This window comes from Solenopsis invicta, chromosome 8, assembly GCF_016802725.1.
Source record: "Solenopsis invicta isolate M01_SB chromosome 8, UNIL_Sinv_3.0, whole genome shotgun sequence".
Classification (NCBI taxonomy): domain Eukaryota; kingdom Metazoa; phylum Arthropoda; class Insecta; order Hymenoptera; family Formicidae; genus Solenopsis; species Solenopsis invicta.
In genome coordinates, this window is record NC_052671.1 from 21,435,076 (window position 1) to 21,460,708 (window position 25,633).

Sequence of the window (25,633 nt, forward strand, 5' to 3'; positions counted from 1 at the left end):
GTTTTTTTTTACTAATTTTGCAAATGCAGAATAGCATCTGGAATAACTTTTCTGTTATTTGTTTAAATAAAATGCAATTAGAAAATATATCAATATAATACAATAATTAAATTAAATATAAAAAAATTTTTATTAAAAAAACAATTAAAAAATATTGTTTGTTTATTGGGCTGTAGATCGAGGTTTCTTCATATATGGACCTATTTCATCTATTGATATAAATATTTATGTTTCTTAACAATACTATGATGCACACAGCTCCACGGGACCGCATGCCTTTTTCTAGACGTCTTAGAGTCAACATTTGAAGGATGTCTGCAGACGTCTATGCAAAGTCGATTTGCAGTCAACTTTGAAAGCCTGACTTGGATGAGTCGACTTACAGTCGATATATGGACGGTTGTATTCTTGGTGAATGTAGAGATTCAGCGGAAAATTTAGTAACATCGCCCGACCTTAGTTTACTAAATGCGGATGAATAATTATGGATAAGTTGAATTAATATATTATTATACGCGAATATTCTGCTTTGCCACTACTTTATTAAAAAATTATGATATTGCAATGTTTCCGGAATATTACTAGCATATGCCATGCGATGTTGCAGGCATATTGTTCATTTATGTTTCTACAATGTCTCTGTAATATTGCATTGCAATCTGCAACATTGCAACGTTGCTGCAATGTTGCTGGAATTTTCTGTGCTGTATGGGTGTGGTGTTAGACGTTCAGTCCAAATCAGATGACATTATTATTCTAAAAAAAATAGATGCTTTAAATTTAATATTTGCGCGCTTTGTACCTACTATTAAAATGCGTGGACAAAATGTACTCGTATGTGAAACTTAAGAATAAAAACAATCTGAGGCCGGTATTCATAGTCGATTCTTATATTTAAAATCGTCTTAAGTATCACCTTAAGATGCTATCAATCAACCAAAGAGCCTCATTGGCATCTTAAACCGGCCTGAGATTCGATTCGGTATCATGCAATGTAGTGAAAATTATAAAAACGAACAAATTTACTAAAATATCTATGATCTTATTAGTCAACAACTAGTAAATTTGCTCACTTTTGTAATTTTCACTCACGGACATAAAAATAGATCTACTCCTGAGTCCATTTTCATTACATTGCACGATACAAAATAACAGAATCAATCCCCTAGGTATCGATTATTTCTTAGCGTTTTCAGCTGCAGTGAGTTTTAACCCAGGTTCGTCGCCATTTGCCGGAACGGACGATCGTCCGTTCTAATTGGACGATTCCGGGAAATGGCGACAAACCTGGATAAAACCCATTGTAGTCAAAAAAGTTATAACTTTTTCCCTAGGACCGAAAGATAAAAAGTGAAAAATTTCACCATTAACTTTAATGGCAAAAAAATTTCATTTTTCACCTTTTCGCCCTTGAGAAAAAGTTATATGATTAATACGATGAAGTTTATGACCCATTCTTTTTTTACTAAATTGCTTTTACTTTGAACGTAAATATCATAAACTTAAGGCCCGGTTGTTCCATCTTTTGGTAAAGTATCAAGTAAATTTAACTATTAGGTAAACTCTTACGATCCGCAAAAGATTACCTAACAGTTAAATTTACTTGATACTTTACCGAAAGATGGAACAACCGAGCCTAAATCTAGTTAAAATCTCACCGTTTTTAATAGTTTAACGTATATGACAGCGCAGTACAAAGTAGAACAAATAGGTTACATACCTTTGGAAAATAAAATTTTTCAATAACTTTGTAGGATATACAATGCGTACACACCTGCACTTATTAAAATTTGTTACTTCACTTATTTGCTTTTGATAATTGACATTAGATAAATAACAACATAACCTATTTCGAAATAGACTAATTGTCAAGATATCAGTACTAAAAGTCTATAATATGCGTGATATAAACTATAAATTTTCAGTAGATTCTCAGTAAATTTCGAAACAAGGTCACAATCATAGACATAGATGCGTGTGTGTGCGTCAAAAATAAGTCTGTTCTTTTTAACTAAACTGGCTGCTTTAGTTCAGCTAAAAATAACAGTCCTAATATTTCAGTGTTGAGTATGTAATTATTAATAGTGTTTTCGACTGCAGCGGGTTTCAACCCAGGTTTGTCGCCATTTGCCCGAATCATCCAATTCGATCATCTAAACAATCCTTTTAATTGGACGATTCCGGCAAATGGCGACAAACCTGGGTTAATAATCTCTGCACTTGAAAACGCTATAAGCATCCAACACTCAACACCAACTAATAATTACTTAATTATTATTTAAAAAGGCATTTTTTGTTAATATAAGACAAAAAGTAATAAAAAAATATACGTTTGAAAAATTATGCTACAATATGCGTAGCATAACTACCTTATAAGTTACAGACTATACTGCAAGCAAATTATTGGTACACCCAGCGTGTTTGATTCTGTAGTTAGGCGACAATTTTCCGAAAAATAGCTGCGATAATATTGGTACCAACGAAAATCCATAAAGGGCGTGATTTTAATTTCTATAGATTTGTAGCACTGTTTAAGTAGTAACTCCATCAGTTTGTGTAATCTCTTTGACATACGTGCGCGCGTGTTTAAAATAAGTGTTGTATAACTATAATGGAATAAAATGTAAATATCAAATATAAAAGTGTAGTGTTTGATTAAAATAAAACTTAATAACAATGACAATAAGTAAAAACATAAAGTGCGCAGAACATAATAAGTAAGAACATAAAATAAAAAATAATAAATATTATGTGTATATATTATGTGTGTAGGTATCATATACAGGGTGATTCAGAATAACCCGTTGTCTTTCAAGGGACGTATTCCTGATCAAATTCTAAGACGATTTTTCTTTTGCCAAAAATTTGTCAGACGCTTAGATTTTGAAATATCAGCCGATTAAGTTAGCGTATTACGGGTCGAATACAGATGGTACGCAGGGGCGGCGCACTCACCGTTAAGCGCGGGTGTGTCGTGAGGTGCCTGCTGCGCTCAGCTGATACAACACACAAGTCTTTCTCTCCTCTCACTCTCTTTCTCTCTTTTGTAGATTTCGTGCAATTCTTTGTTCGATTCTTCGACTGTACAAAGAATCTCCTGGCACTTCTCTTATTATAATCATTAAAATTAAGAAGAAAATTAATTACATTTTTAAGTTAGAGCTAGCATTGTGATGTGACAGAGAGAGAAAGAGAGAGTGAGAGAGAGGGGGGGGAAGACTTGTGTGTTGTATCAGCTGAGCGCAGCAGGCACCTCACGACACACCCGCGCGTATATATATATATATATATATATATATATATATATATATATATATATACACACACACAGGGTGTCCCAGACCAATGTATAAAGATTACTACGATAAGATAGAAGAGATCAGGATAAATCAAAAAATCTAATAACACTTTGCAATATTTGCAATAATTTTTGTGTAATAAAATATTAAAGTCAGCCGAATAAGAGCGCGTGGAGAGGCAAACGGTTGGTCGCCTGAGCCGTAAGACCGCCCGACTCGACACGATGCGGTGCCAAGCTATCCTTTCCCTCGCCGCGCGCCACACGTCTATTAAGCTGGCACAGCCATTTCAGCACAATCAAATGGGACATATACAGGATTTTTTTGCTATCTTTTTGCTAATTTTTTGCTCTATTTAGAATTTTTTTGCTCCAGCCGTTTTGCTAAAAACAATGGCTGTGCTAGCTTAAGTTAAAGTTAGCACAGCCATTAGTGAAAAATTGAAGGGGACTAAAAAACAAGTACGAATTCTTTTAGTGCTATTTTTTTGCTAATTTTTTGCTCTATTTAGAATTTTTTTGCTCCAACCGTTTTGTTAAAGACAATGGCTGTGCTAGCTTAAGTTAAAGTTAGCACAGCCATTAGTGAAAAATTGAAGGGGACTAAAAAACAAGTACGAATTCTTTTAGTGCTATTTTTTTGCTAATTTTTTGCTCTATTTAGAATTTATTTGCTTTAGCAGTTTCGCTAAAAACAATGGTTGTGCTAGCTTAAGTTAAAGTTATCACAGCCATTAGTGAAAAATTGAAGGGGATTAAAAAACAAGTACGAATTTTTTTAGTGCTATTTTTTTGCTAATCTTTTGCTCTCTAGAATTTATTTGCTCTAGCTATTTCGCTGAAAACAATGGCTGCTTCTTTTTGCTAAGAACTGTCTTATCCGAGGTCTTATCTGACTTATCGAGACTCTCTATACAAGCACAATGTAAATTAGCAAACTTGGTTATTTGTACAAATATGATGACGAAATTAATAAGTTGCTTTTGAAATACACCATGTACAAATTTGTTGTTCCACTTTTAATCCGAAAAAATAATCACGGAATGACGATTGTACGTTTACGAGAATCGCTGTACAAGAGTAAAGCTAAGTATTGTATACTGTGAAAATCAGTCTTACAGTATTAGAAATTATTTCTATAATATTTGTTATAAGAAATAACACAAAGTTTTCACATTAGTTTGTTTATTATTATATTTATTAATTTATGATTTATAAATTAATAGATGTGGATTTATATCAATTGTTTTCTTGATATTTTTTTTCGAAGATTCGAGATCGTCATATTCCACCCAGCAATTTCCTGGACGTGCCACTATAGCTGTATAGTGTCCCATTGTATCAAAAGTAGACCGTCTTGTCATGGCCGGATATTTGAAATTTACAATACCAATTAATTGTAATTCCTCCTTTGGATTTAAAGGATTTGCTTTTTTTTTTATTGTTTCTAATTTTACACATGTAGATTCGACATTACAGATGTCGAATAATACTAGAGGTCCTGAAAAAAATATTTTGTGTAAATATACATATATTTTGCATAGTGTGAAGTAATGATATGAATATTATTTTAAGAGGGCACGCGAGCGCGAGCGCGTGTGTGTGTGTGCGTTCGTGCGCGCGTGTGCGCGCGCGCGAGAATAATCAACTGAAATTATATCTGTGTATAATTTGCATAATTGTTATGTATTATATACTTGAATATGTATTTTAATTACATAAAAGGAATCTGTTTGGAAGTAATACGATTCTAATTACCTATTTTACACAGTTTGGTTGTTTCAAAACCTGTGCAATTTTCACGATAACATTTCTTACTTCCTTTTAATAGGACATTGTTTTTTATTATATTGTAATTATCTGCTTGTAATAAGTGATTGTAGTCAATTTGAGAGACAGGCAATGACTTTGATCTGACTGGACATCCTTTATCGCATATAGAATTTTCTTCGAAACTTGGACTATTCCTGAAAAGCTGACTTGCCAAGTAGCCTACATTAGTTTGACAATTTACTTGAATGCAATTTCCACATTGTACGTTTCGAGGTTTAGAAAAAGGTAATAATATTTGTGCACGTAATTTATACGTGTACGCTCTAATTCCTTTTTCTAAAATATCTAGCGCCATTTCATATAACTTATTATTCTCGATTTTACGTATCTGTAATAAAGGAACAAGCCATGACAAATTTTTCTATCTGAAGAAATAAAATTAATTTTTAGAAGTAAAATCACATGACGGACGTTTCTTATTTATTAGCTATTATAATCTTGATATTCTACGTTAGAATTATTATTTTTATTGGAGCTCAGGCAGCTGTCACATTAAATTTGTGAGAACTGAAATACTCTGTATGTTTTGAATAATTATAAATATATATTTTGAATATTTTTACATCGGTCACTTTATACGAACTACCGCTCAGTACATATGATTTTACTTTAAACAAATTCTTAAAATAATATACCTCGGTTTCGAAATCTTTGTAATCTGACAAGGCGGCAAGGACAATTTGCAGCACGCTGTCAAAAGCACAAGTGTTTATAAAGCAATAATTTTGATCTTCTATTTTTACCGCTTGTAATTCTGTGGAGCTACCGTTTCTCATTATAAGGAGCTTCGCACTTCTCCATGTTAAAGCATCTTGTATACCGCAAGGGTCATCTAAATATCTTGCTTTGCGTTTTCTGTTTTTATTTAAACCTCGCCAATTTTCCGTTTCTCTTGTGGCGAGAATGTTTTGCGAGCCTTCCAATAGAGAGCAAGGAATGCAAATTCGTTTCTGCCCGTATCCTTCTTCATCATAAGTTAACGAACAGTTATCTAGTGCATGTACTACTACTTTGCATATATTACAAGTATGTGCCCCAAACGGTATGTCACCATTGTTACAAGCAGGGCACGACTTTGGTTGATCTTTCTGGAGTGAGACATTAATAATTTGTAAAGTATTTTCATTTTTAATTTTTTCCATGTCATCATGTTCCTCAATGTTTGCTGAATTAATTAATGTTATTAAGTCGTTTTGTCCCTCAGCGTCAACAATTTTTATTTTTCCGCGAAGATAATCTAAATAAATTTTTAAAAATGCATCTCATAGGAACACTATAATTCTTTAAAATGCAATTTTTTATTTTATTAAATTCCCCTTCGACACTTGCACTAGATGCTGGTATTCGTCCATAACCAAAATTGTCACGGCAAACGTTTGACCATAAGGGGAATATAGCAATGTCTTGTAATAAACGTTTTGCTAATGTTGGAAAATAATGGGCATTATCTCGATTGGCGACTTCATTTAATATTTGGTCTACTTGATTATTAATTTCGTTACCCCTTCTTGACCATTCATTGTCTTCTATCTCGTTAATTGCATCTTCCTCAATAATGTCATTATTGTCATTGTTATTTTCTGAATTTTCGATATCTTCATAATCTAGGATACCTACGATACATCAAGTCATAATGAAGTATTATGGCAACATATATAGATGAATAATATTTGACAACGAATTCATAAGAAGATATTTAAATCTATAATAATGTCTCGCTTATCGTGACTTTAATTAAATATGTTGAGATTTTTTATTCCGTTGGAACTTAAGAAATTGCAATGTATCATATCATAATAAAAATGAGACAAATGAGACAATCAATATATTTAGCATATTAATTTATGTTAATTTATTTAAAAAAATTAATTTATAATTATAGAAAATAATAACGAAAAATAAACTAACCTGTTAGAACTGATCTTAATTTATTCTTCTCTCTTTCGCAAGTAGTTTCTTCACCATTCAATAACATACCTTCCGTTTCTGGTCGTGAAATTATTAGTATGGCTCTTAATACTTTAACTGCATCGTCTGTGTTTCGGCACACAATTAATTGTCCGATAGCTGCCATATAGAAAATTTTTATTCTTCATGGAACAGATTTTAAAATGTTTGCATATATTTTAATCCAGTGAGCAACATCTATGCGTACATAACATTTTGACAAACAAGTTTTACTTTTGCATGCGTTTGCATAATCTTTAATTGTTCCACAATTTGTAAAGCATCGTATCACCGCATTTAATAATGCTTTCGACGAATCAACCACAACTTCGCGTGGATATGGAGCACCCATTCTACACCACTCTAATAGCCAAAAATGAATATTGTTTGTTGTGTGCCTTTCAGATAACATTTGGCTAACATAGAATTGCGCGTGGTTGTACTTAGTAACAACTTGGTATAAAAATATATGTTTCGATAAACTTTTATCTAGCTTCGTTAATTTTTTCACGATGCTGCCTGTAGCGTCGATATATATTGCACTTGTATTCGTGGAACAATATTTGCGATATATTTGTATTTGGTGGTTCGTCCAATAATGGACAAAAAATGGATCAATTCCAATATTGTGAATACAATTCAGGTAAACGCTACGTTTCATGATGCATATAGCATTTACAGGATCTTTATCAAGAAATTGTGATTTTATATGTTCATCTTTTGCGACATGCAATACGGATGTTTCGTATAGATGTGGAGGTACGGGATCTCCAGATATCATAAGTTCGTTTGCTTTTTCGGCACGATATACTTCCACTGTCTTCGTACATAATTCTTGCCCAACTAATTTTCTTAAAGGTGCCCTTAGATATCGTTTGCTGCATTTTCCTGTCCCTTTGAATATTTTGCATTTTAGAAGTACTTCTTGCGCGTGTTCATTTTCTATTACACATTTTAAACGGCTACCACATTTACAAGTACCTAAAAAAAAGACAACCATATTTATGATTATTGTTCTTTTTATTATAATTTCAAATATTAGTAATAAAAAGTATTTACGATAAAAAGGTCTTAATCTCGTTTAAGATCTAGATGCTTTATGCATCAAAACTTTCTGTACTTTATCGTTCTTTACTAATTTATAATATTTTTGCGTGCAATTACTTGAAGATACATCATTATAAAATTTATATACTTACCATTTATATAGCCTGATGTACTATCATTAGATAAATAATGGTTGCGAAACTTAAATCCACATTTCAATTTTATTGCGTCCCAAATTTTTTTTGTAATGAAATCTTTTCAAACTCCAGGCCGAAGAGTTTTCCAAGTTCTTCTTCTTATTTTGTTTCTCTGCGTACGTTTGTACGACTTAGAAATGATTAATTCTTCAAATTCATTATTTGATACTTTTATTACAAAATTAATGGATTTTGTATCATCCTCACATTGTGACGCAGAACTATCGAGAGAGGTGTCACTTGTACTAATATTATCACTTGCACTAATATTATCATTTGCACTAATATCTGCATTATTTGCATCATGTAAACGACCGAAAAGTTTGTCACGTATGCCGTAGATATTATTTGTAACCATAGAATAAATGGAGGTGGGCATTATTTTATTACCTAAAGATACCGAAATATCGCACCAAACTGTATCATTTTTTGATACTATTTTGTCTGATACCACTACGCGATCTTTATATGCCACAATATTATTGACAAAATCGTCATTTCGGACTTTACACGGACGTCCTCTAATGGGATGCATTTTCACAGGTTAATAAAATCTCTTAATAAAATCTCTCAACGCCGTTTATCAAATACTGCTTGGAACCAGTCTGTGCTACTGTTGAGATAAGCGCGAAGCGATGGGCAGATCGCAATTGACGATCAACCAACAGCGATTCTCCGCACACGGGATCGTACCCAAACATCAGAGTTCCTACTCATAACGATCGCTTCGCGCTTGTCTCAACAGTAGCACAGACTGGTTCCAAGCAGTATTTGATAAACGGCGTTGAGAGATTTTATTAAGAGATTTTATTAACCTGTGAAAATGCATCCCATTAGAGGACGTCCGTGTAAAGTCCGAAATGACGATTTTGTCAATAATATTGTGGCATATAAAGATCGCGTAGTGGTATCAGACAAAATAGTATCAAAAAATGATACAGTTTGGTGCGATATTTCGGTATCTTTAGGTAATAAAATAATGCCCACCTCCATTTATTCTATGGTTACAAATAATATCTACGGCATATGTGACAAACTTTTTGGTCGTTTACATGATGCAAATAATGCAGATATTAGTGCAAATGATAATATTAGTGCAAGTGATAATATTAGTACAAGTGACACCTCTCTCGATAGTTCTGCGTCACAATGTGAGGATGATACAAAATCCATTAATTTTGTAATAAAAGTATCAAATAATGAATTTGAAGAATTAATCATTTCTAAGTCGTACAAACGTACGCAGAGAAACAAAATAAGAAGAAGAACTTGGAAAACTCTTCGGCCTGGAGTTTGGAAAGATTTCATTACAAAAAAAATTTGGGACGCAATAAAATTGAAATGTGGATTTAAGTTTCGCAACCATTATTTATCTAATGATAGTACATCAGGCTATATAAATGGTAAGTATATAAATTTTATAATGATGTATCTTCAAGTAATTGCACGCAAAAATATTATAAATTAGTAAAGAACGATAAAGTACAGAAAGTTTTGATGCATAAAGCATCTAGATCTTAAACGAGATTAAGACCTTTTTATCGTAAATACTTTTTATTACTAATATTTGAAATTATAATAAAAAGAACAATAATCATAAATATGGTTGTCTTTTTTTTAGGTACTTGTAAATGTGGTAGCCGTTTAAAATGTGTAATAGAAAATGAACACGCGCAAGAAGTACTTCTAAAATGCAAAATATTCAAAGGGACAGGAAAATGCAGCAAACGATATCTAAGGGCACCTTTAAGAAAATTAGTTGGGCAAGAATTATGTACGAAGACAGTGGAAGTATATCGTGCCGAAAAAGCAAACGAACTTATGATATCTGGAGATCCCGTACCTCCACATCTATACGAAACATCCGTATTGCATGTCGCAAAAGATGAACATATAAAATCACAATTTCTTGATAAAGATCCTGTAAATGCTATATGCATCATGAAACGTAGCGTTTACCTGAATTGTATTCACAATATTGGAATTGATCCATTTTTTGTCCATTATTGGACGAACCACCAAATACAAATATATCGCAAATATTGTTCCACGAATACAAGTGCAATATATATCGACGCTACAGGCAGCATCGTGAAAAAATTAACGAAGCTAGATAAAAGTTTATCGAAACATATATTTTTATACCAAGTTGTTACTAAGTACAACCACGCGCAATTCTATGTTAGCCAAATGTTATCTGAAAGGCACACAACAAACAATATTCATTTTTGGCTATTAGAGTGGTGTAGAATGGGTGCTCCATATCCACGCGAAGTTGTGGTTGATTCGTCGAAAGCATTATTAAATGCGGTGATACGATGCTTTACAAATTGTGGAACAATTAAAGATTATGCAAACGCATGCAAAAGTAAAACTTGTTTGTCAAAATGTTATGTACGCATAGATGTTGCTCACTGGATTAAAATATATGCAAACATTTTAAAATCTGTTCCACGAAGAATAAAAATTTTCTATATGGCAGCTATCGGACAATTAATTGTGTGCCGAAACACAGACGATGCAGTTAAAGTATTAAGAGCCATACTAATAATTTCACGACCAGAAACGGAAGGTATGTTATTGAATGGTGAAGAAACTACTTGCGAAAGAGAGAAGAATAAATTAAGATCAGTTCTAACAGGTTAGTTTATTTTTCGTTATTATTTTCTATAATTATAAATTAATTTTTTTAAATAAATTAACATAAATTAATATGCTAAATATATTGATTGTCTCATTTGTCTCATTTTTATTATGATATGATACATTGCAATTTCTTAAGTTCCAACGGAATAAAAAATCTCAACATATTTAATTAAAGTCACGATAAGCGAGACATTATTATAGATTTAAATATCTTCTTATGAATTCGTTGTCAAATATTATTCATCTATATATGTTGCCATAATACTTCATTATGACTTGATGTATCGTAGGTATCCTAGATTATGAAGATATCGAAAATTCAGAAAATAACAATGACAATAATGACATTATTGAGGAAGATGCAATTAACGAGATAGAAGACAATGAATGGTCAAGAAGGGGTAACGAAATTAATAATCAAGTAGACCAAATATTAAATGAAGTCGCCAATCGAGATAATGCCCATTATTTTCCAACATTAGCAAAACGTTTATTACAAGACATTGCTATATTCCCCTTATGGTCAAACGTTTGCCGTGACAATTTTGGTTATGGACGAATACCAGCATCTAGTGCAAGTGTCGAAGGGGAATTTAATAAAATAAAAAATTGCATTTTAAAGAATTATAGTGTTCCTATGAGATGCATTTTTAAAAATTTATTTAGATTATCTTCGCGGAAAAATAAAAATTGTTGACGCTGAGGGACAAAACGACTTAATAACATTAATTAATTCAGCAAACATTGAGGAACATGATGACATGGAAAAAATTAAAAATGAAAATACTTTACAAATTATTAATGTCTCACTCCAGAAAGATCAACCAAAGTCGTGCCCTGCTTGTAACAATGGTGACATACCGTCTGGGGCACATACTTGTAATATATGCAAAGTAGTAGTACATGCACTAGATAACTGTTCGTTAACTTATGATGAAGAAGGATACGGGCAGAAACGAATTTGCATTCCTTGCTCTCTATTGGAAGGCTCGCAAAACATTCTCGCCACAAGAGAAACGGAAAATTGGCGAGGTTTAAATAAAAACAGAAAACGCAAAGCAAGATATTTAGATGACCCTTGCGGCATACAAGATGCTTTAACATGGAGAAGTGCGAAGCTCCCTATAATGAGAAACGGTAGCTCCACAGAATTACAAGCGGTAAAAATAGAAGATCAAAATTATTGCTTTATAAACACTTGTGCTTTTGACAGCGTGCTGCAAATTGTCCTTGCCGCCTTGTCAGATTACAAAGATTTCGAAACCGAGGTATATTATTTTAAGAATTTGTTTAAAGTAAAATCATATGTACTGAGCGGTAGTTCGTATAAAGTGACCGATGTAAAAGTATTCAAAATATATATTTATAATTATTCAAAACATACAGAGTATTTCAGTTCTCACAAATTTAATGTGACAGCTGCCTGAGCTCCAATAAAAATAATAATTCTAACGTAGAATATCAAGATTATAATAGCTAATAAATAAGAAACGTCCGTCATGTGATTTTACTTCTAAAAATTAATTTTATTTCTTCAGATAGAAAAATTTGTCATGGCTTGTTCCTTTATTACAGATACGTAAAATCGAGAATAATAAGTTATATGAAATGGCGCTTGATATTTTAGAAAAAGGAATTAGAGCGTACACGTATAAATTACGTGCACAAATATTATTACCTTTTTCTAAACCTCGAAACGTACAATGTGGAAATTGCATTCAAGTAAATTGTCAAACTAATGTAGGCTACTTGGCAAGTCAGCTTTTCAGGAATAGTCCAAGTTTCGAAGAAAATTCTATATGCGATAAAGGATGTCCAGTCAGATCAAAGTCATTGCCTGTCTCTCAAATTGACTACAATCACTTATTACAAGCAGATAATTACAATATAATAAAAAACAATGTCCTATTAAAAGGAAGTAAGAAATGTTATCGTGAAAATTGCACAGGTTTTGAAACAACCAAACTGTGTAAAATAGGTAATTAGAATCGTATTACTTCCAAACAGATTCCTTTTATGTAATTAAAATACATGTTCAAGTATATAATACATAACAATTATGCAAATTATACACAGATATAATTTCAGTTTTTTCTCGATTATTCTCGCGCGCGCGCACACGCGCGCACGAACGCACACACACACACGCGCTCGCGCTCGCGTGCCCTCTTAAAATAATATTCATATCATTACTTCACACTATGCAAAATATATGTATATTTACACAAAATATTTTTTTCAGGACCTCTAGTATTATTCGACATCTGTAATGTCGAATCTACATGTGTAAAATTAGAAACAATAAAAAAAAAAAAGCAAATCCTTTAAATCCAAAGGAGGAATTACAATTAATTGGTATTGTAAATTTCAAATATCCGGCCATGACAAGACGTTCTACTTTTGATACAATGGGACACTATACAGCTATAGTGGCACGTCCAGGAAATTGCTGGGTGGAATATGACGATCTCGAATCTTCGAAAAAAAATATCAAGAAAACAATTGATATAAATCCACATCTATTAATTTATAAATCATAAATTAATAAATATAATAATAAAGAAACTAATGTGAAAACTTTGTGTTATTTCTTATAACAAATATTATAGAAATAATTTCTAATACTGTAAGACTGATTTTCACAGTATACAATACTTAGCTTTACTCTTGTACAGCGATTCTCGTAAACGTACAATCGTCATTCCGTGATTATTTTTTCGGATTAAAAGTGGAACAACAAATTTGTACATGGTGTATTTTAAAAGCAACTTAATAATTTCGTCATCATATTTGTACAAATAACCAAGTTTCCTAATTTACATTGTGCTTGTATAGAGAGTCTCGATAAGTCAGATAAGACCTCGGATAAGACAGTTCTTAGCAAAAAGAAGCAGCCATTGTTTTTAGCGAAATGGCTAGAGCAAATAAATTCTAGAGAGCAAAAAATTAGCAAAAAAATAGCACTAAAAAATTTCGTACTTGTTTTTTAATCCCCTTCAATTTTTCACTAATGGCTGTGATAACTTTAACTTAAGCTAGCACAACCATTGTTTTTAACGAAACTGCTAAAGCAAATAAATTCTAAATAGAGCAAAAAATTAGCAAAAAAATAGCACTAAAAGAATTCGTACTTGTTTTTTAGTCCCCTTCAATTTTTCACTAATGGCTGTGCTAACTTTAACTTAAGCTAGCACAGCCATTGTCTTTAACAAAACGGCTGGAGCAAAAAAATTCTAAATAGTGCAAAAAATTAGCAAAAAAATAGCACTAAAAAAATTCGTACTTGTTTTTTAGTCCCCTTCAATTTTTCACTAATGGCTGTGCTAACTTTAACTTAAGCTAGCACAGCCATTGTTTTTAGCAAAATGGCTGGAGCAAAAAAATTCTAAATAGAGCAAAAAATTAGCAAAAAATAGCAAAAAATTCCCGTATAAGTCTCATTTGATTGTGCTGAAATGGCTGTGCCAACTTAATAGACGTGCGCGCCACTTACTGTCGCCTACAATCGGGCCGCAGTGGGCGGTCCTACGGCTCAGACGAGCGACCGCTTGTCTCTCCGCTATTATTCGCCTGACCTTAATATTTTATTACTCCAAAATTATTGCAAATATCGCAAAATAGTATTAAACTTTTTCATTTATCTCGATCCCTTCTACCTCATCGTGATAATCTTTATATATTGGTCTGGGACACCCTGTAAATAATTTTAATTTTTCAGTGTTTTGGCGAGTCTTAGGAAACATCATTATATGGTTTAGTAACGAATCTTTGCACTGGAATTAATTTACTAAAATCACTGGCATCATCATTGCGTGTAATTAAACAAATACGTCAACATGTCAGATAAGTAGCTAATATTTACATAAAATAACAGATAAAGTATTTATGTTCCATTTGTAATTGTAGACGTTGTTGAACCGATTCTTTTCTTTGATTTATTTTTTTCAGCTTTCCAGTTTTTCACATAACGTGCTCAGCAGAATGTTAATGTCTGGGAGAATATTTCTCTGCGAAGAAAGGTTATCAAATTCTGAGACTACTATGTCCTGGAGTATGCCCTAAGTAAGCGAGAGTTGCAATCACATCCTAATATCAATAACAGAGTAGTTAAACATATCTTATTAGCAGTGTGACAAGAGATTGATAACAGCAGATTCGTAAAAGAGATATTTACCATCATTTTCCTGTGGCAAAAACAATTCTACACAAATTTAAGAAATGACTGATGTTTCTTATCTTTCAGCAAACAGGATTTGTTGCCTATATAGTCGTTTTTATAAACCTTCATTGGAATTTGAGGATATAGAAAGCTGAAATATAGAAAACTTTTCCCAAAAATTGAGGATTGATACTTAAACGAAACAACTGAAACGAGATAAAATATAAAAACCATTTATTGAAAATGAAAGACTATGAGAAATCAAGGAATCGCAAGCTCGGTGGAACAAGAAGAAAAATTAAAAGAAGAATAGCAAAAACATATATCATTTATCAATTTAATTTCCTATTAATTTCGTTAACTTGTATAGAATTGACAGCAAGTCTAATTCACTGCTATTCTCTATTGCTTGCCAAATTTTCTGTATTTTTTCTTCCTTATCTTTTGAAGATCTTCCCGATCTTGACCAGAATTTGGGCTGCTTCAACATGCTATGTATACTTTTTTGATGCTCTGTCAAATTTGCTGTAAATAATATTAAAGTGCAAGAACAATTTAATTGCAAGAATATTTTGAAAATAAATGCAATAGAGCGTTTACCTAAAAATGCGACAATTGTACTATGTTTATTGAGGCTATCTCTAAGCTCTCGGTTGTGTCGTTCTGAGATATTATTTGTTTTGTGTAATTCTCTGTTTACACAGAACGACTCGGGTTTAAAACCATTTATCCACGTTTCTTTGTGATATTTGAAAAATGATTCCAAATATATACAGTCTTTAAAAATGATTTCAGAAATTATTTGAAAGCCTTCTTCTATATATTCTTTGGGCAACAAGGCCAAAGATGTTAATAATTTGGTTGCACCCATGCCTATTTCTTTATTGCCCTTTAGTATTTTATGCTTATCGTACTAATGCTTGTAATAAAAAAGCAATATAAGAAAAACGGTCGTATTTATTATTGTGTGTCTGTGTTATTATCTTTTACTACAGAGGTTCCCAAACTTTTTTTTCTCGTAGACCACTTTCAAAATTTTACTGGTTTCGGTGGATCCCCTGCTGCTATATTTCTACCATATTTTCAAAACTCGTCAAAAAATGTAAAGATTAGGTCTAACGATGGAAATTTGCGTCGCGGCTGAGTTCAAACCCTAAATTCGGAGTGATAAAAATAAAAAGAAAAATATTATATTTTCTTGTGTTCTATTTATTAAAATAATATGATTACAGACTTAATAGAATTAAAATTAAACATTAATAACGTAACGTAACTTCAACAATGCAAATCAACAATTAAAAAAATATAGTCATAATTTTAATGGGAGGGATGTACTTGATGGATTGACAGCAAATTATCAATATTTGGCTTCAGTTTTGTAAGGAATAACCGCAAATCTCCCCGTTCTGTGATGTTCAATCTGCTCCTTTTTTTTGTTAATAGGTTTGTAACGACACTAAAACTTTTTTCGACAAGGTATGACGAGGGAAACGCTATCAAAAGTTTTCTCGCAATTTCCCATAGCCCAGGATATTTTTCGGGTATTTCTGCCTGCAGCCAAAATGTTTGATAGCCTTTTTTAAATTTCACCTTCAGCTCCTCATTGGTGCTAAGCTCGAGTAGCTCCTCTTGTAATACCACATTCGCCACTTCCGTTTCATCAAATGGATTTATGATCCATGGTGGTATTTCCATCGTCAGAATATCTTCAAATCTATTTTTGAAGTCATTATGCAGGGCATTTAAATGTTGAACGTATGTCTGTATATCCTCATCAAGACATTCTGCCTGTGACAAGTTTGGAAACTGGGAGAATTCGCGCCGACTAATATTTTGCTTCATAAATTTCAATTTTCCAAGAAAAGCCGAAATTACACCCTTTGTTTTTATTAAATTTAGGCTGTCCCCTTGTAACTGTAAGTTAATGTCATTAAATTTTTTGAACAAATCTGTCAAATACGCGATGTCTGCTTTCAATTTGATCAGGTTTTCTTTTAAATCTGGATCTTTACTTTCCAGAAACTCTAAAACTGATTCAAAAAGTGAGTAAAATCTTGTTAAACATGCACCTTTCGACAACCAGCGTACTTCAGTATGTAAGAGCAATCGTTGGAAGTCTTCATCATTTTCGTCGCACAATTGTGCAAATAAACGAGTATTTAATGCATTGCTTCTTATTTTGTTAACTGCTTTAATCACAAATTGAAGCGATTGGTGCAATCTATCACTCAAATTTTTCGCTACCAGGTGTTGTCGGTGGATGACACAGTGAATTGCAGTTACTCCTGGTATAATTCTTTTAAGATGGCTTATAAACCCACGATATCGCCCGAACATGGCAGGAGCTCCATCTGCTGCCACCGAAATAATGTTTGTAAATGGAATCGACTTTTCCTTAAAAAAATCACTCAGGACATTAAATATTGATTCGCCTTTAGTGTCCGTCTCCAAAGTTTTCGCGAATAGCAGCTCTTCATGGATTTCTTCGTCCATAACAAATCGAACATATGCCAATAATAATGCTTCATTACCAGGTAAAGTTGACTCGTCCAGTTGAATAGAAAAATGAGTTGTTTGCAGATAATTACACAAGAAGCTTTCAATATCAGAGCTCATTTCATCAATACGTCTTTGTACAGTGTTGTTACTCAAAGGAATTCTTTTGAGTACGTCAAATGGAGGTTTGTGCAGAACAGTTTTTAAAACCTCTTCAATAGCGGGTAAAATTAACTGTTCTCCGATGGTGTGCGGTTTTCCAGATTTCGCTATAAGCAATGAGATATTGTAAGATGCCCGCAAGCCATCATCGTTACTTTGAGACGTTGAAGCGAACATACTGTGCACGGTGGGTCTCTTTTCATATTTTTCCTTCAATGTTTGAAAATATTTTAAATCTTTACTTATTTTATCAGGATGACACCTTCTTAGATGATCTTCGAGCTTCGATGGTTTCATAGAATCATTGCTCAAAACTTTGTTGCATAAAAAGCATATGGGCAATCGTTTGTCTGCCTTTGATGGAAGAAAACCAAATTTCAAATAATCAACACTGTACTGTCGACATTTCTTCTTAGATTCAGCCATGTTTTGTATCAGTTACCTACCTGTAAAGAAAAACCTGTTTGTTTTAATAATTATAAGGCGATTTTAACAGGATATGGCTATTTTAACAGATTAGAATAGGATTAATTATTGCAATGAAAAAAACCTAAATGCCGGCGGCAAAACTGATTTTAATTATTAAAAGCAATAAACCGCTAAGACCCATATAGAGGTTTTCACAAAACGGCTGAACCTATTGTAATGTAATATAAAACATTTTTTGATTAATTATAATATAATTATTATATTGTGATACATTTCTGTAAATTGGAAAGAAAATACTTTTAAAAAATATTTCATCAAAACTCCGCAATTTTAATGATTTATTTATTACTTTGATGTACGTTACAAGTGGTACATAAAGACACGTACAATTTATGAAAATATTTTTAGTCATTTAGAATTAGCAACTACGAGGGCACTGAAATATGTACAAACATGCAGGTCAATCATATATCTCTCCTTTAGTGAATCACCACAGTCGGATAAATAAATAATTTTATAATAAAAAGTACTAAAAGTTCAATCTTTCTCGGCTTTCTGTTCTTTTATAGAAGTATCGAATAATGGCCCTGTTCAGTATTTAATTTTTATTACGTACCTACTACGCGCAAATATAACAAATATAATATTATTACAATACAAAATAAAAGTATGTATAACAAATAGGCAGGTACTTACTTTTTCCGGCACTGGCAAACACTAATATCGATTCACTCACACTTTTCTTTTCAAAATTCCAGAAACAAATGAGTAACGTTTGTCCTTGGTATTCGTATTTATATTGGTGAAGAATCAAACAAGTTCATGCAAGATTGCAAACACAGCACAAGTCGTATTTTGTCCCTTTGCACGCCTGAACAAAAGCGTTGCGGACGGGTGGGCGGACGGGTGGGTGGGTAAGCGGGTCGCAGGCGACGCTTTGCAAGTCTCGACACGCGTCGTACTGAATATCGAATATGTTTTTACAAGTAACAGTCGCTGACCTTCTTAAAATACACTACTCAAAAAAATTAAGGGAGGTTTTAAAAAAAGGAAATTAAAGCTAAATAATCAGGCTATCTGATCCATATGCCGGCCTAACTGAAAAAATTTTTTTCAAGCCCGTGGACCAAAAAAAGCAAAAAATTTGCAAAATTATTTTTTCGCGCTATCAGTTAGGATTGCATGAGAACCGTAGCTCCTAAAAATTTTTAGCCAAAAAATCTAAAAATTAGAATTTTAAAGCTTCAAAATGCTTTTTTAAAGTCTCAATACGACCATTTTTCACCGAAATACAGCCTGTCAAAAATCACCGAAAAATTAGGAATTTTTTTTGCTCCCTTTTTTGAGTAGTGTATTATTTGCCTACATTGATAGGTAAAGCTAAGCCAACATTTTTGTTCTTTATTATCGAAACCAGATAAATTTTCGTGGACCTCCACTTACAACTTGTGAACCCCCATTTTTTTTTCACGCCAACGTAGACCCCCGTCGAGTCTCCCGTGGACCCCTGGGGGTCCACCTGGACCACTTTGGGAATCACTGTTTTACTACCTCGCTGTAATGAAAAAAACAGCCAATAATTTTAGCTTCTAGAAACACTGTCTGTAGAGCGTTTTGTTCCGCTCTTTCAAAATCGGCCATTATTGTCTTAGGTGCGATGCGAATTATATCAGTAATTTTTTGTAAAACATTAATATAGTCTACTGTAGTGCGACCTTCCATTATTGCATAAATTGGAAATGTCTGATATTTGAGAAAAATTTTATTTACTCATACATTTACATGTAAAATAACTTTACAATAATATTAACTAATTATTTAATACAGTTCTAAGTTGTTTTACATACTCTGTCATTATGTCTAATAACAATTGTTCATAATTGACAATTATTATTGTTCAATTGGGGTACCGTGGCGATCAATAAATAAAGTAAGATGATCTTTATTTGAAGCTTGTACTATTTCTTTTGTAATTGAGGAGGCGTTGAACGAGACGGTCTAATTTGAAGAAGGAATAAATTCTAACAATCAATTTTCTTTGTAAAAACTAGTATAACATATATTTTAAAACTATCGTACATAATGGAATAATTACTAATATATTGATAAAAAAAGAAAATTTTACATTCGATTTGCCGGACTGATTTATTATCAAAAACGTATTGGTTTAATATTAATTTTCTTCATTGAGTTGTAAAAAGAAAAAAAGGAATAATTTAAGGATGTTACATATTTGATAGTTTATAACCTAAACATAAACTCTAAATAACATTATTCAATTATAATTTATAGATTATTAAACAATTGTTGCAAAGTATATATAAATATATGTATGTGTATGTGTGGGTTAATTATTTGTGTATGTTAAAAATAAAATAAATAATTTTAATAAATAATATGTTAATAAAACTATTTTTATATATTCTTTTTAAAATAAATAAAATGAAAAAATATATTACATTCAAATGAATTATTATTATTATTTTCCCTATTCTCTTTCATTCCTGAGAACACCTTAGAAATAAGAACGCGTGCGATTGAGAACATTGGCATGCGAAGTATAGGATAAGCCGTGGGAGAGCATGAGCAAACGAGCGAGGATAAAACGTGCGTATGGGGGGAAGAAGGATGATGCATCGCCACATCGCAGCGTCTGCTGTACCAAAGATGAGCGCAATATATGGGAGGAAGTGAGAAAGAAAACGCTTGTGCGCTTCCATCACCTATGCTATGATTAGCATCGCAAGGTGGCATCCCCTCCTCCAAGACGACGATTGAGAGCGTTGGCGTGGGAGCAAGGAGGCATACAAGGAAGGAGTGAGAGCGCAGTGCTTAAGTGATGTCATCTATGCTAACGCCGTGAGGTGACATCACCCCCTCCCTTCAAGGCGTGGTTAGCACGACAAAATACATGCCGTAAAATGTTCCTCCCCTCCCCTCTTCCCCACGAGACATCATCACGGTCAGTATGGCAAAGACGCGTGCCGTGAAATTTCCCCTGCCCCCGCACAAATCGAGGTGACATCACCCCCCTCCCCCTTCAAAACGCAGTTAGCATGGCAAAAAGAACATTGGCGTGCCAGCGAGTAGGCATGTGGCATCACCCTCTCCCTTCAAGGTGTGGTTAGCACGACAAAATACATGCCGTGAAATGTTCCTCCCGCTCCTCCCTCGTGACATCATCACGATCAGTACGGCAAAGACGTGTCGTGAAATTCCCCCTCTGCCCCCGCATCCCCCTCAGATCCCTGAGTTAGAATCCGCCTTACTATACTACTGAATTGTTTTGTTTAATATAGAAAAATCTACGGACTACTCAATGATTATAATAATTCACAAATTATAATTTTATGGATTGGATGTTTCTTACCTTACTATAGCCATTTGATAACAAATAATTCATTATATTATATACATACATCATAATCGAATTAATTAATAATAAAAATAATTTAGTTTTAAATATAAGTTACTTATGCACCAAAGTTATTAAAACTACCTACTCACGTTTAGTGTGCTCAGAGAAGCTTGTAAAATTAGATGCACTTGTCGAGTCTATTTCCAATATTTCATCTTCATTTTCTTCATTTTCTATTTGATGTTTATTAAAGTTGGAGTTGGGATCAAAGACATGTGTTGTGTCGTTTGAAACGTTACTTGTAGAACTGCAAAATAACATACAGGTTATCCGAGAACTAGGGAACTTATTGCTTTGACAACTTAAAGGAGATAAAAAAGGACAAAAAAGTCTTATACCATTTTGCGATATTCGCTATAATTATCGAATTATAAAATAAAACGTATGAGCCAATGTGCGATGACGCCGCGCCATCACGCCTAGCTCGTAGGCAAGAGCGCGCGGCGGGACAGATGACGCGTCGTTGTTTGAATTTACACGGCGCGACGATCTGAATCTGCTGCAGCGCTTGTACTACATACAAAAATCAAATGTGTTATTTATCAAATGTGTAAGAAGACTAAAATAACACATTTGTTTTTTGCAGTGTATGTACACGCGGTGCGGCGAATTCAGACCGTCGCGCCGTGCAAATTCAAACAACGACGCGTCATCTGTCCCGCCGCGCGTTCTTGCCTACGAACTAGGCGCGATGGCGCGGCGTCACCGCACATTGGCTCATACGTTTTATTTTATAATTTGATAATTATAGCGAATATCGCAAATGGTATAAGACTTTTTTGTCCCTTTTTATCTCCTTTAAGTTGTCAAAGCAGTAAGTTCCCTAGTTCCCGGACACCCTGTATAGATATATATTTAAAAATAATTATTTATTTTATGCCTTGTAAATTGCTGGTACTGAAATTGTAGAATTGCTGACTTACGGCCTGGATATCATTGAATCATTTAAAAATATTATTTGTTCATAATATCGAAATCCATCTTTTTTTCCCCCCATTATTGATGCTTCCGAGCCACTGGGTATATACTCGATCATTTTATTCTTGACCTTGTAGGAGTCACGGAGTTCTCTCCATTGCTTTTTCAGACTCTCTACTTCAAACTTATCTAAAAATTTATAAATAAATATTTCAGATATTTATTCTACAAAAATAAGACTTAAGTACATCTACATACTAATAAATATTAAAATAAATGTTACTACATACATCATGCTGTGGTGCGCTCGAGCAGCGAGACCACACGCCTCCGCGTGGTTTTCAACGCGTCGTGTCGCACAACCGACGGTACGTCCCTGAACGATCATATGTTAATTGGCCCCAAACTACAGCTCGATATTGCCACCGTGTTGATGCGCTGGCGTCAGGTATGTTTACACAGCAGACATAGCCAAAATGTATAGGCAAATACTCGTCGATCCCCGAGATACACATTATCAATGGATCCTATGGCGTGAAAACGCGGAAAAACTGGTCGACGATTACAGGCTCACAACCGTGACGTATGGCACTGCATCAGCCCCGTATCGCCCCGTATCGAGCTCTCCGCGTGCTAAGGCAACTTGCCACGGACGAAGGCGCTCAGTTTCCCTTAGCGATTCCAGTCCTGTTGTCGCAAATCTATGTCGGTGATGCGACATTCGGGGCCGATGATAAACAGCTTGCATACCAAACTCGTGATCAATTGATCGCTCTCTTATCGAGGGGAGGTTTTCGACTTCGAAAATGGGCAAGTAACTATGCCGAATTGCTCTCCGATATCGATCCTTCCGATCATGGCCTTGCTCGTTCAAAGGTGTTACAAGGCGATAAGCGCCTTAATGTGTTGAGTATTATCTGGAATCCGTCACAAGACGTTTTTCAATTTTAATTTACTCCCGCAACAAGTCCGTGCAAAACGAAACGCGCGATTCTATCTGTAATTGCCAAATTTTTTGATCCCCTCGGATGGATCACACCCGATATTACAACTGCCAAGATTTTTATGCAGCAGCTTTGGCTGCTGAAAAGCCATTGGGGATGACGAGATTCCCGACGATGCCTTGCAGCATTGGCTAAGCTATCAAAGCAAGCTTTCATGCCTTCTTGAACTAAAGATTCCTCGCTGGACGAGGCATGGCGCTCACACAGTATATTCAGCCTTACACGGATTTTCCGATGCCTCAACAAAGCATATGCGGTAGTCGTGTATTTAAGAGCCGTGAATGCCGACGACTCAATTACGGTGACCCTGATCGCAGCCAAGTCTAAAGTTGCGCCTCTTAAAACGTTGAGTGTCCCACGCCTCGAGGGAGGCCGCTATCCGCGGCCCTGCTTCTCGCAAAACTCATCTCCTTTGTTTGCACCACGCTCCTAGTCTCAAACATCGAATGTCACGGTTGGACTGACTCGACAATAACCTTGGGGTGATTAAAGCAGTTGCCAACGCGGTGGCGAACTTTCGTTGCCAACCGCGTCGCTAAGATCCAGTCCATTCTCCCCGGTATCCCTTGGAGACACGTTCTTACTCACGATAACCCTGCCGATAGCGCATCACGCGGTCTTGCTTCCGATGAGCTTGCTTAACATCCACTGTGGTGGACCGGGCCCGCGTGGTTATCGCGCCCTCCTGACACGTGGCCTGTGTTCGATCTCTCAGTGAGTTCGAACGATTTGCAGGTCCTTTCCGAGGAGCGTGGTCTGAGCACCACGGCCTGTACCGCCAGTACAACGGAGCCATGGGATTTAGCAACGCGATTCTCTTCGTGGCCGAAGCTGCTTCGCATCACGGCTTATGTCCGTCGCTTTTGTAACCGAACTCGACCGACAGCGTTTCCGTCTATGCTAGACACCGCGAACGAGGCTCCCGATTGGTATTCGCGTCGACGAGATTCTTGACGCTAAACGGCACTGGCTAAAATTCATGCAAACCTCGACATTCGCTGATGAGCTGATTCAATTAAAATCAAACCGACCAGTTCGAAAAACCAGTCCTCTTGCTTCGCTCAATCCTTTCCTAGATTTGCATGGTCTCATCAGGATCGGCGGACGTCTCCGTCATTCCCTATTGCCCGGCGCTGCAAAGCACCCCGTCGTCCTCAGCTCCCATCCTCTCCTATCCTGCTTAATCGAGCATCATCACTATCGAACATTGCACGGGGGCCCACTACACACGCTTACATCCCTGCGAGCGGAGTTTTGGATCCTCCGCGCGCGCACCTTCATACGAGTGGTGCTTCATAAGTGCGTGCGCTGTGCGCGAGAAACAGCAAAAATCGCCTCTGAACTCATGAGCTACCAAGCGCTCGAGTCACGCGTTCGCGGAATGCCGAATAAGGTGTATTCGGATAACGGCACGAATTTTCACGGAGCCGATCGAGAACTGTCTGAAGCTTATCGTCAAGCGATTCGCGACCCGAATTTCCTGAACAGTTTAGTCGGGGAAAAAACATCGTGGCACTTTATACCGCCGGCCGCACCGCACTTTGGCGGGCTGTGGGAAACCGGCGTTCGAAGTATCAAGTATCATTTAAAGCGATGCATCGGCACGCATACGCTAACCTACGAAGAAATGACAACAATTCTATGCCGAATCGAGGCTTGTTTAAACTCAAGGCCAATCGCAACCGTCTCCGAAAATATTGACAATTATCGCGCTCTCACTCCCGGACATTTCTTGATCGGTACCCCTCTCCTCGCTGTGCCCGAGTCTAGAGACCCTATAGTAAACAGAGATGCGCCAACAGTCACGTGATCGTAATATTTCTCTGATTGGCTAGAGTTTTTCGCACGTAATTTAAACTTACGTAGCCATGTAGTGCGACTACTGTCAAATTGACTCTTACGAAAATTCAGGAATACAAATTTAAAAAATGATCAATATAGAGCTGTCATCATGATTATTACTAGAATTTAAAATGAAAAAAAAAACTGTTTATTTATTACATTATGAAGTTGCAGAAACCCTGAAAATATTTTTATCTATATTTTAAAAATAGAATCAACTGTGTGTGTTTAATATTG

General features: G+C 34.8%; 4 protein-coding genes across 4 annotated transcripts; 1 reads left to right on the forward strand and 3 right to left on the reverse strand.

Moving 5' to 3' along the window:
* Positions 1 to 4,901: 4,901 nt before the first annotated feature.
* On the reverse strand, positions 4,902 to 6,273 carry LOC120358571. The gene is made up of 2 exons (XM_039453165.1): positions 5,767 to 6,273; positions 4,902 to 5,459 (listed from the first exon to the last, which is right to left on the reverse strand). The coding sequence occupies exons 1-2, from the start codon at positions 6,271 to 6,273 to the stop codon at positions 5,049 to 5,051; spliced, it is 918 nt and encodes a 305-aa protein (XP_039309099.1). The 3' UTR covers positions 4,902 to 5,048.
* Positions 6,178 to 7,213, reverse strand: LOC120358483. Its single transcript, XM_039452878.1, has 2 exons — positions 7,040 to 7,213; positions 6,178 to 6,744 (listed from the first exon to the last, which is right to left on the reverse strand). The coding sequence occupies exons 1-2, from the start codon at positions 7,203 to 7,205 to the stop codon at positions 6,338 to 6,340; spliced, it is 573 nt and encodes a 190-aa protein (XP_039308812.1). The 5' UTR covers positions 7,206 to 7,213; the 3' UTR covers positions 6,178 to 6,337.
* Positions 7,214 to 16,162: 8,949 nt separating this feature from the next.
* On the reverse strand, positions 16,163 to 18,808 carry LOC105203223 (SCAN domain-containing protein 3-like). Its single transcript, XM_039452991.1, has one exon. It carries the CDS (start codon positions 18,209 to 18,211, stop codon positions 16,445 to 16,447), a length of 1,767 nt encoding a protein of 588 aa, XP_039308925.1. The 5' UTR covers positions 18,212 to 18,808; the 3' UTR covers positions 16,163 to 16,444.
* A 5,725-nt stretch (positions 18,809 to 24,533) lies between these two features.
* Positions 24,534 to 25,364, forward strand: LOC120358572. The gene has a single exon (XM_039453166.1). It carries the CDS (start codon positions 24,534 to 24,536, stop codon positions 25,362 to 25,364), a length of 831 nt encoding a protein of 276 aa, XP_039309100.1.
* Positions 25,365 to 25,633: the final 269 nt, after the last annotated feature.

Coding starts and splice junctions, on each gene's coding strand:
- LOC120358572 (XM_039453166.1), top strand. CDS start 24,534: ATGCAAACCTCGACATTCGCTGATGAGCTGATTCAATTAAAATCAAAC.
- LOC120358571 (XM_039453165.1), bottom strand. CDS start 6,273: ATGGAAAAAATTAAAAATGAAAATACTTTACAAATTATTAATGTCTCA. Junction 5,460..5,766: donor ACAAAGATTTCGAAACCGAG/GTATATTATTTT, acceptor CCTTTATTACAG/ATACGTAAAATCGAGAATAA.
- LOC120358483 (XM_039452878.1), bottom strand. CDS start 7,205: ATGGCAGCTATCGGACAATTAATTGTGTGCCGAAACACAGACGATGCA. Junction 6,745..7,039: donor ATTAAGATCAGTTCTAACAG/GTTAGTTTATTT, acceptor GATGTATCGTAG/GTATCCTAGATTATGAAGAT.
- LOC105203223 (XM_039452991.1), bottom strand. CDS start 18,211: ATGGCTGAATCTAAGAAGAAATGTCGACAGTACAGTGTTGATTATTTG.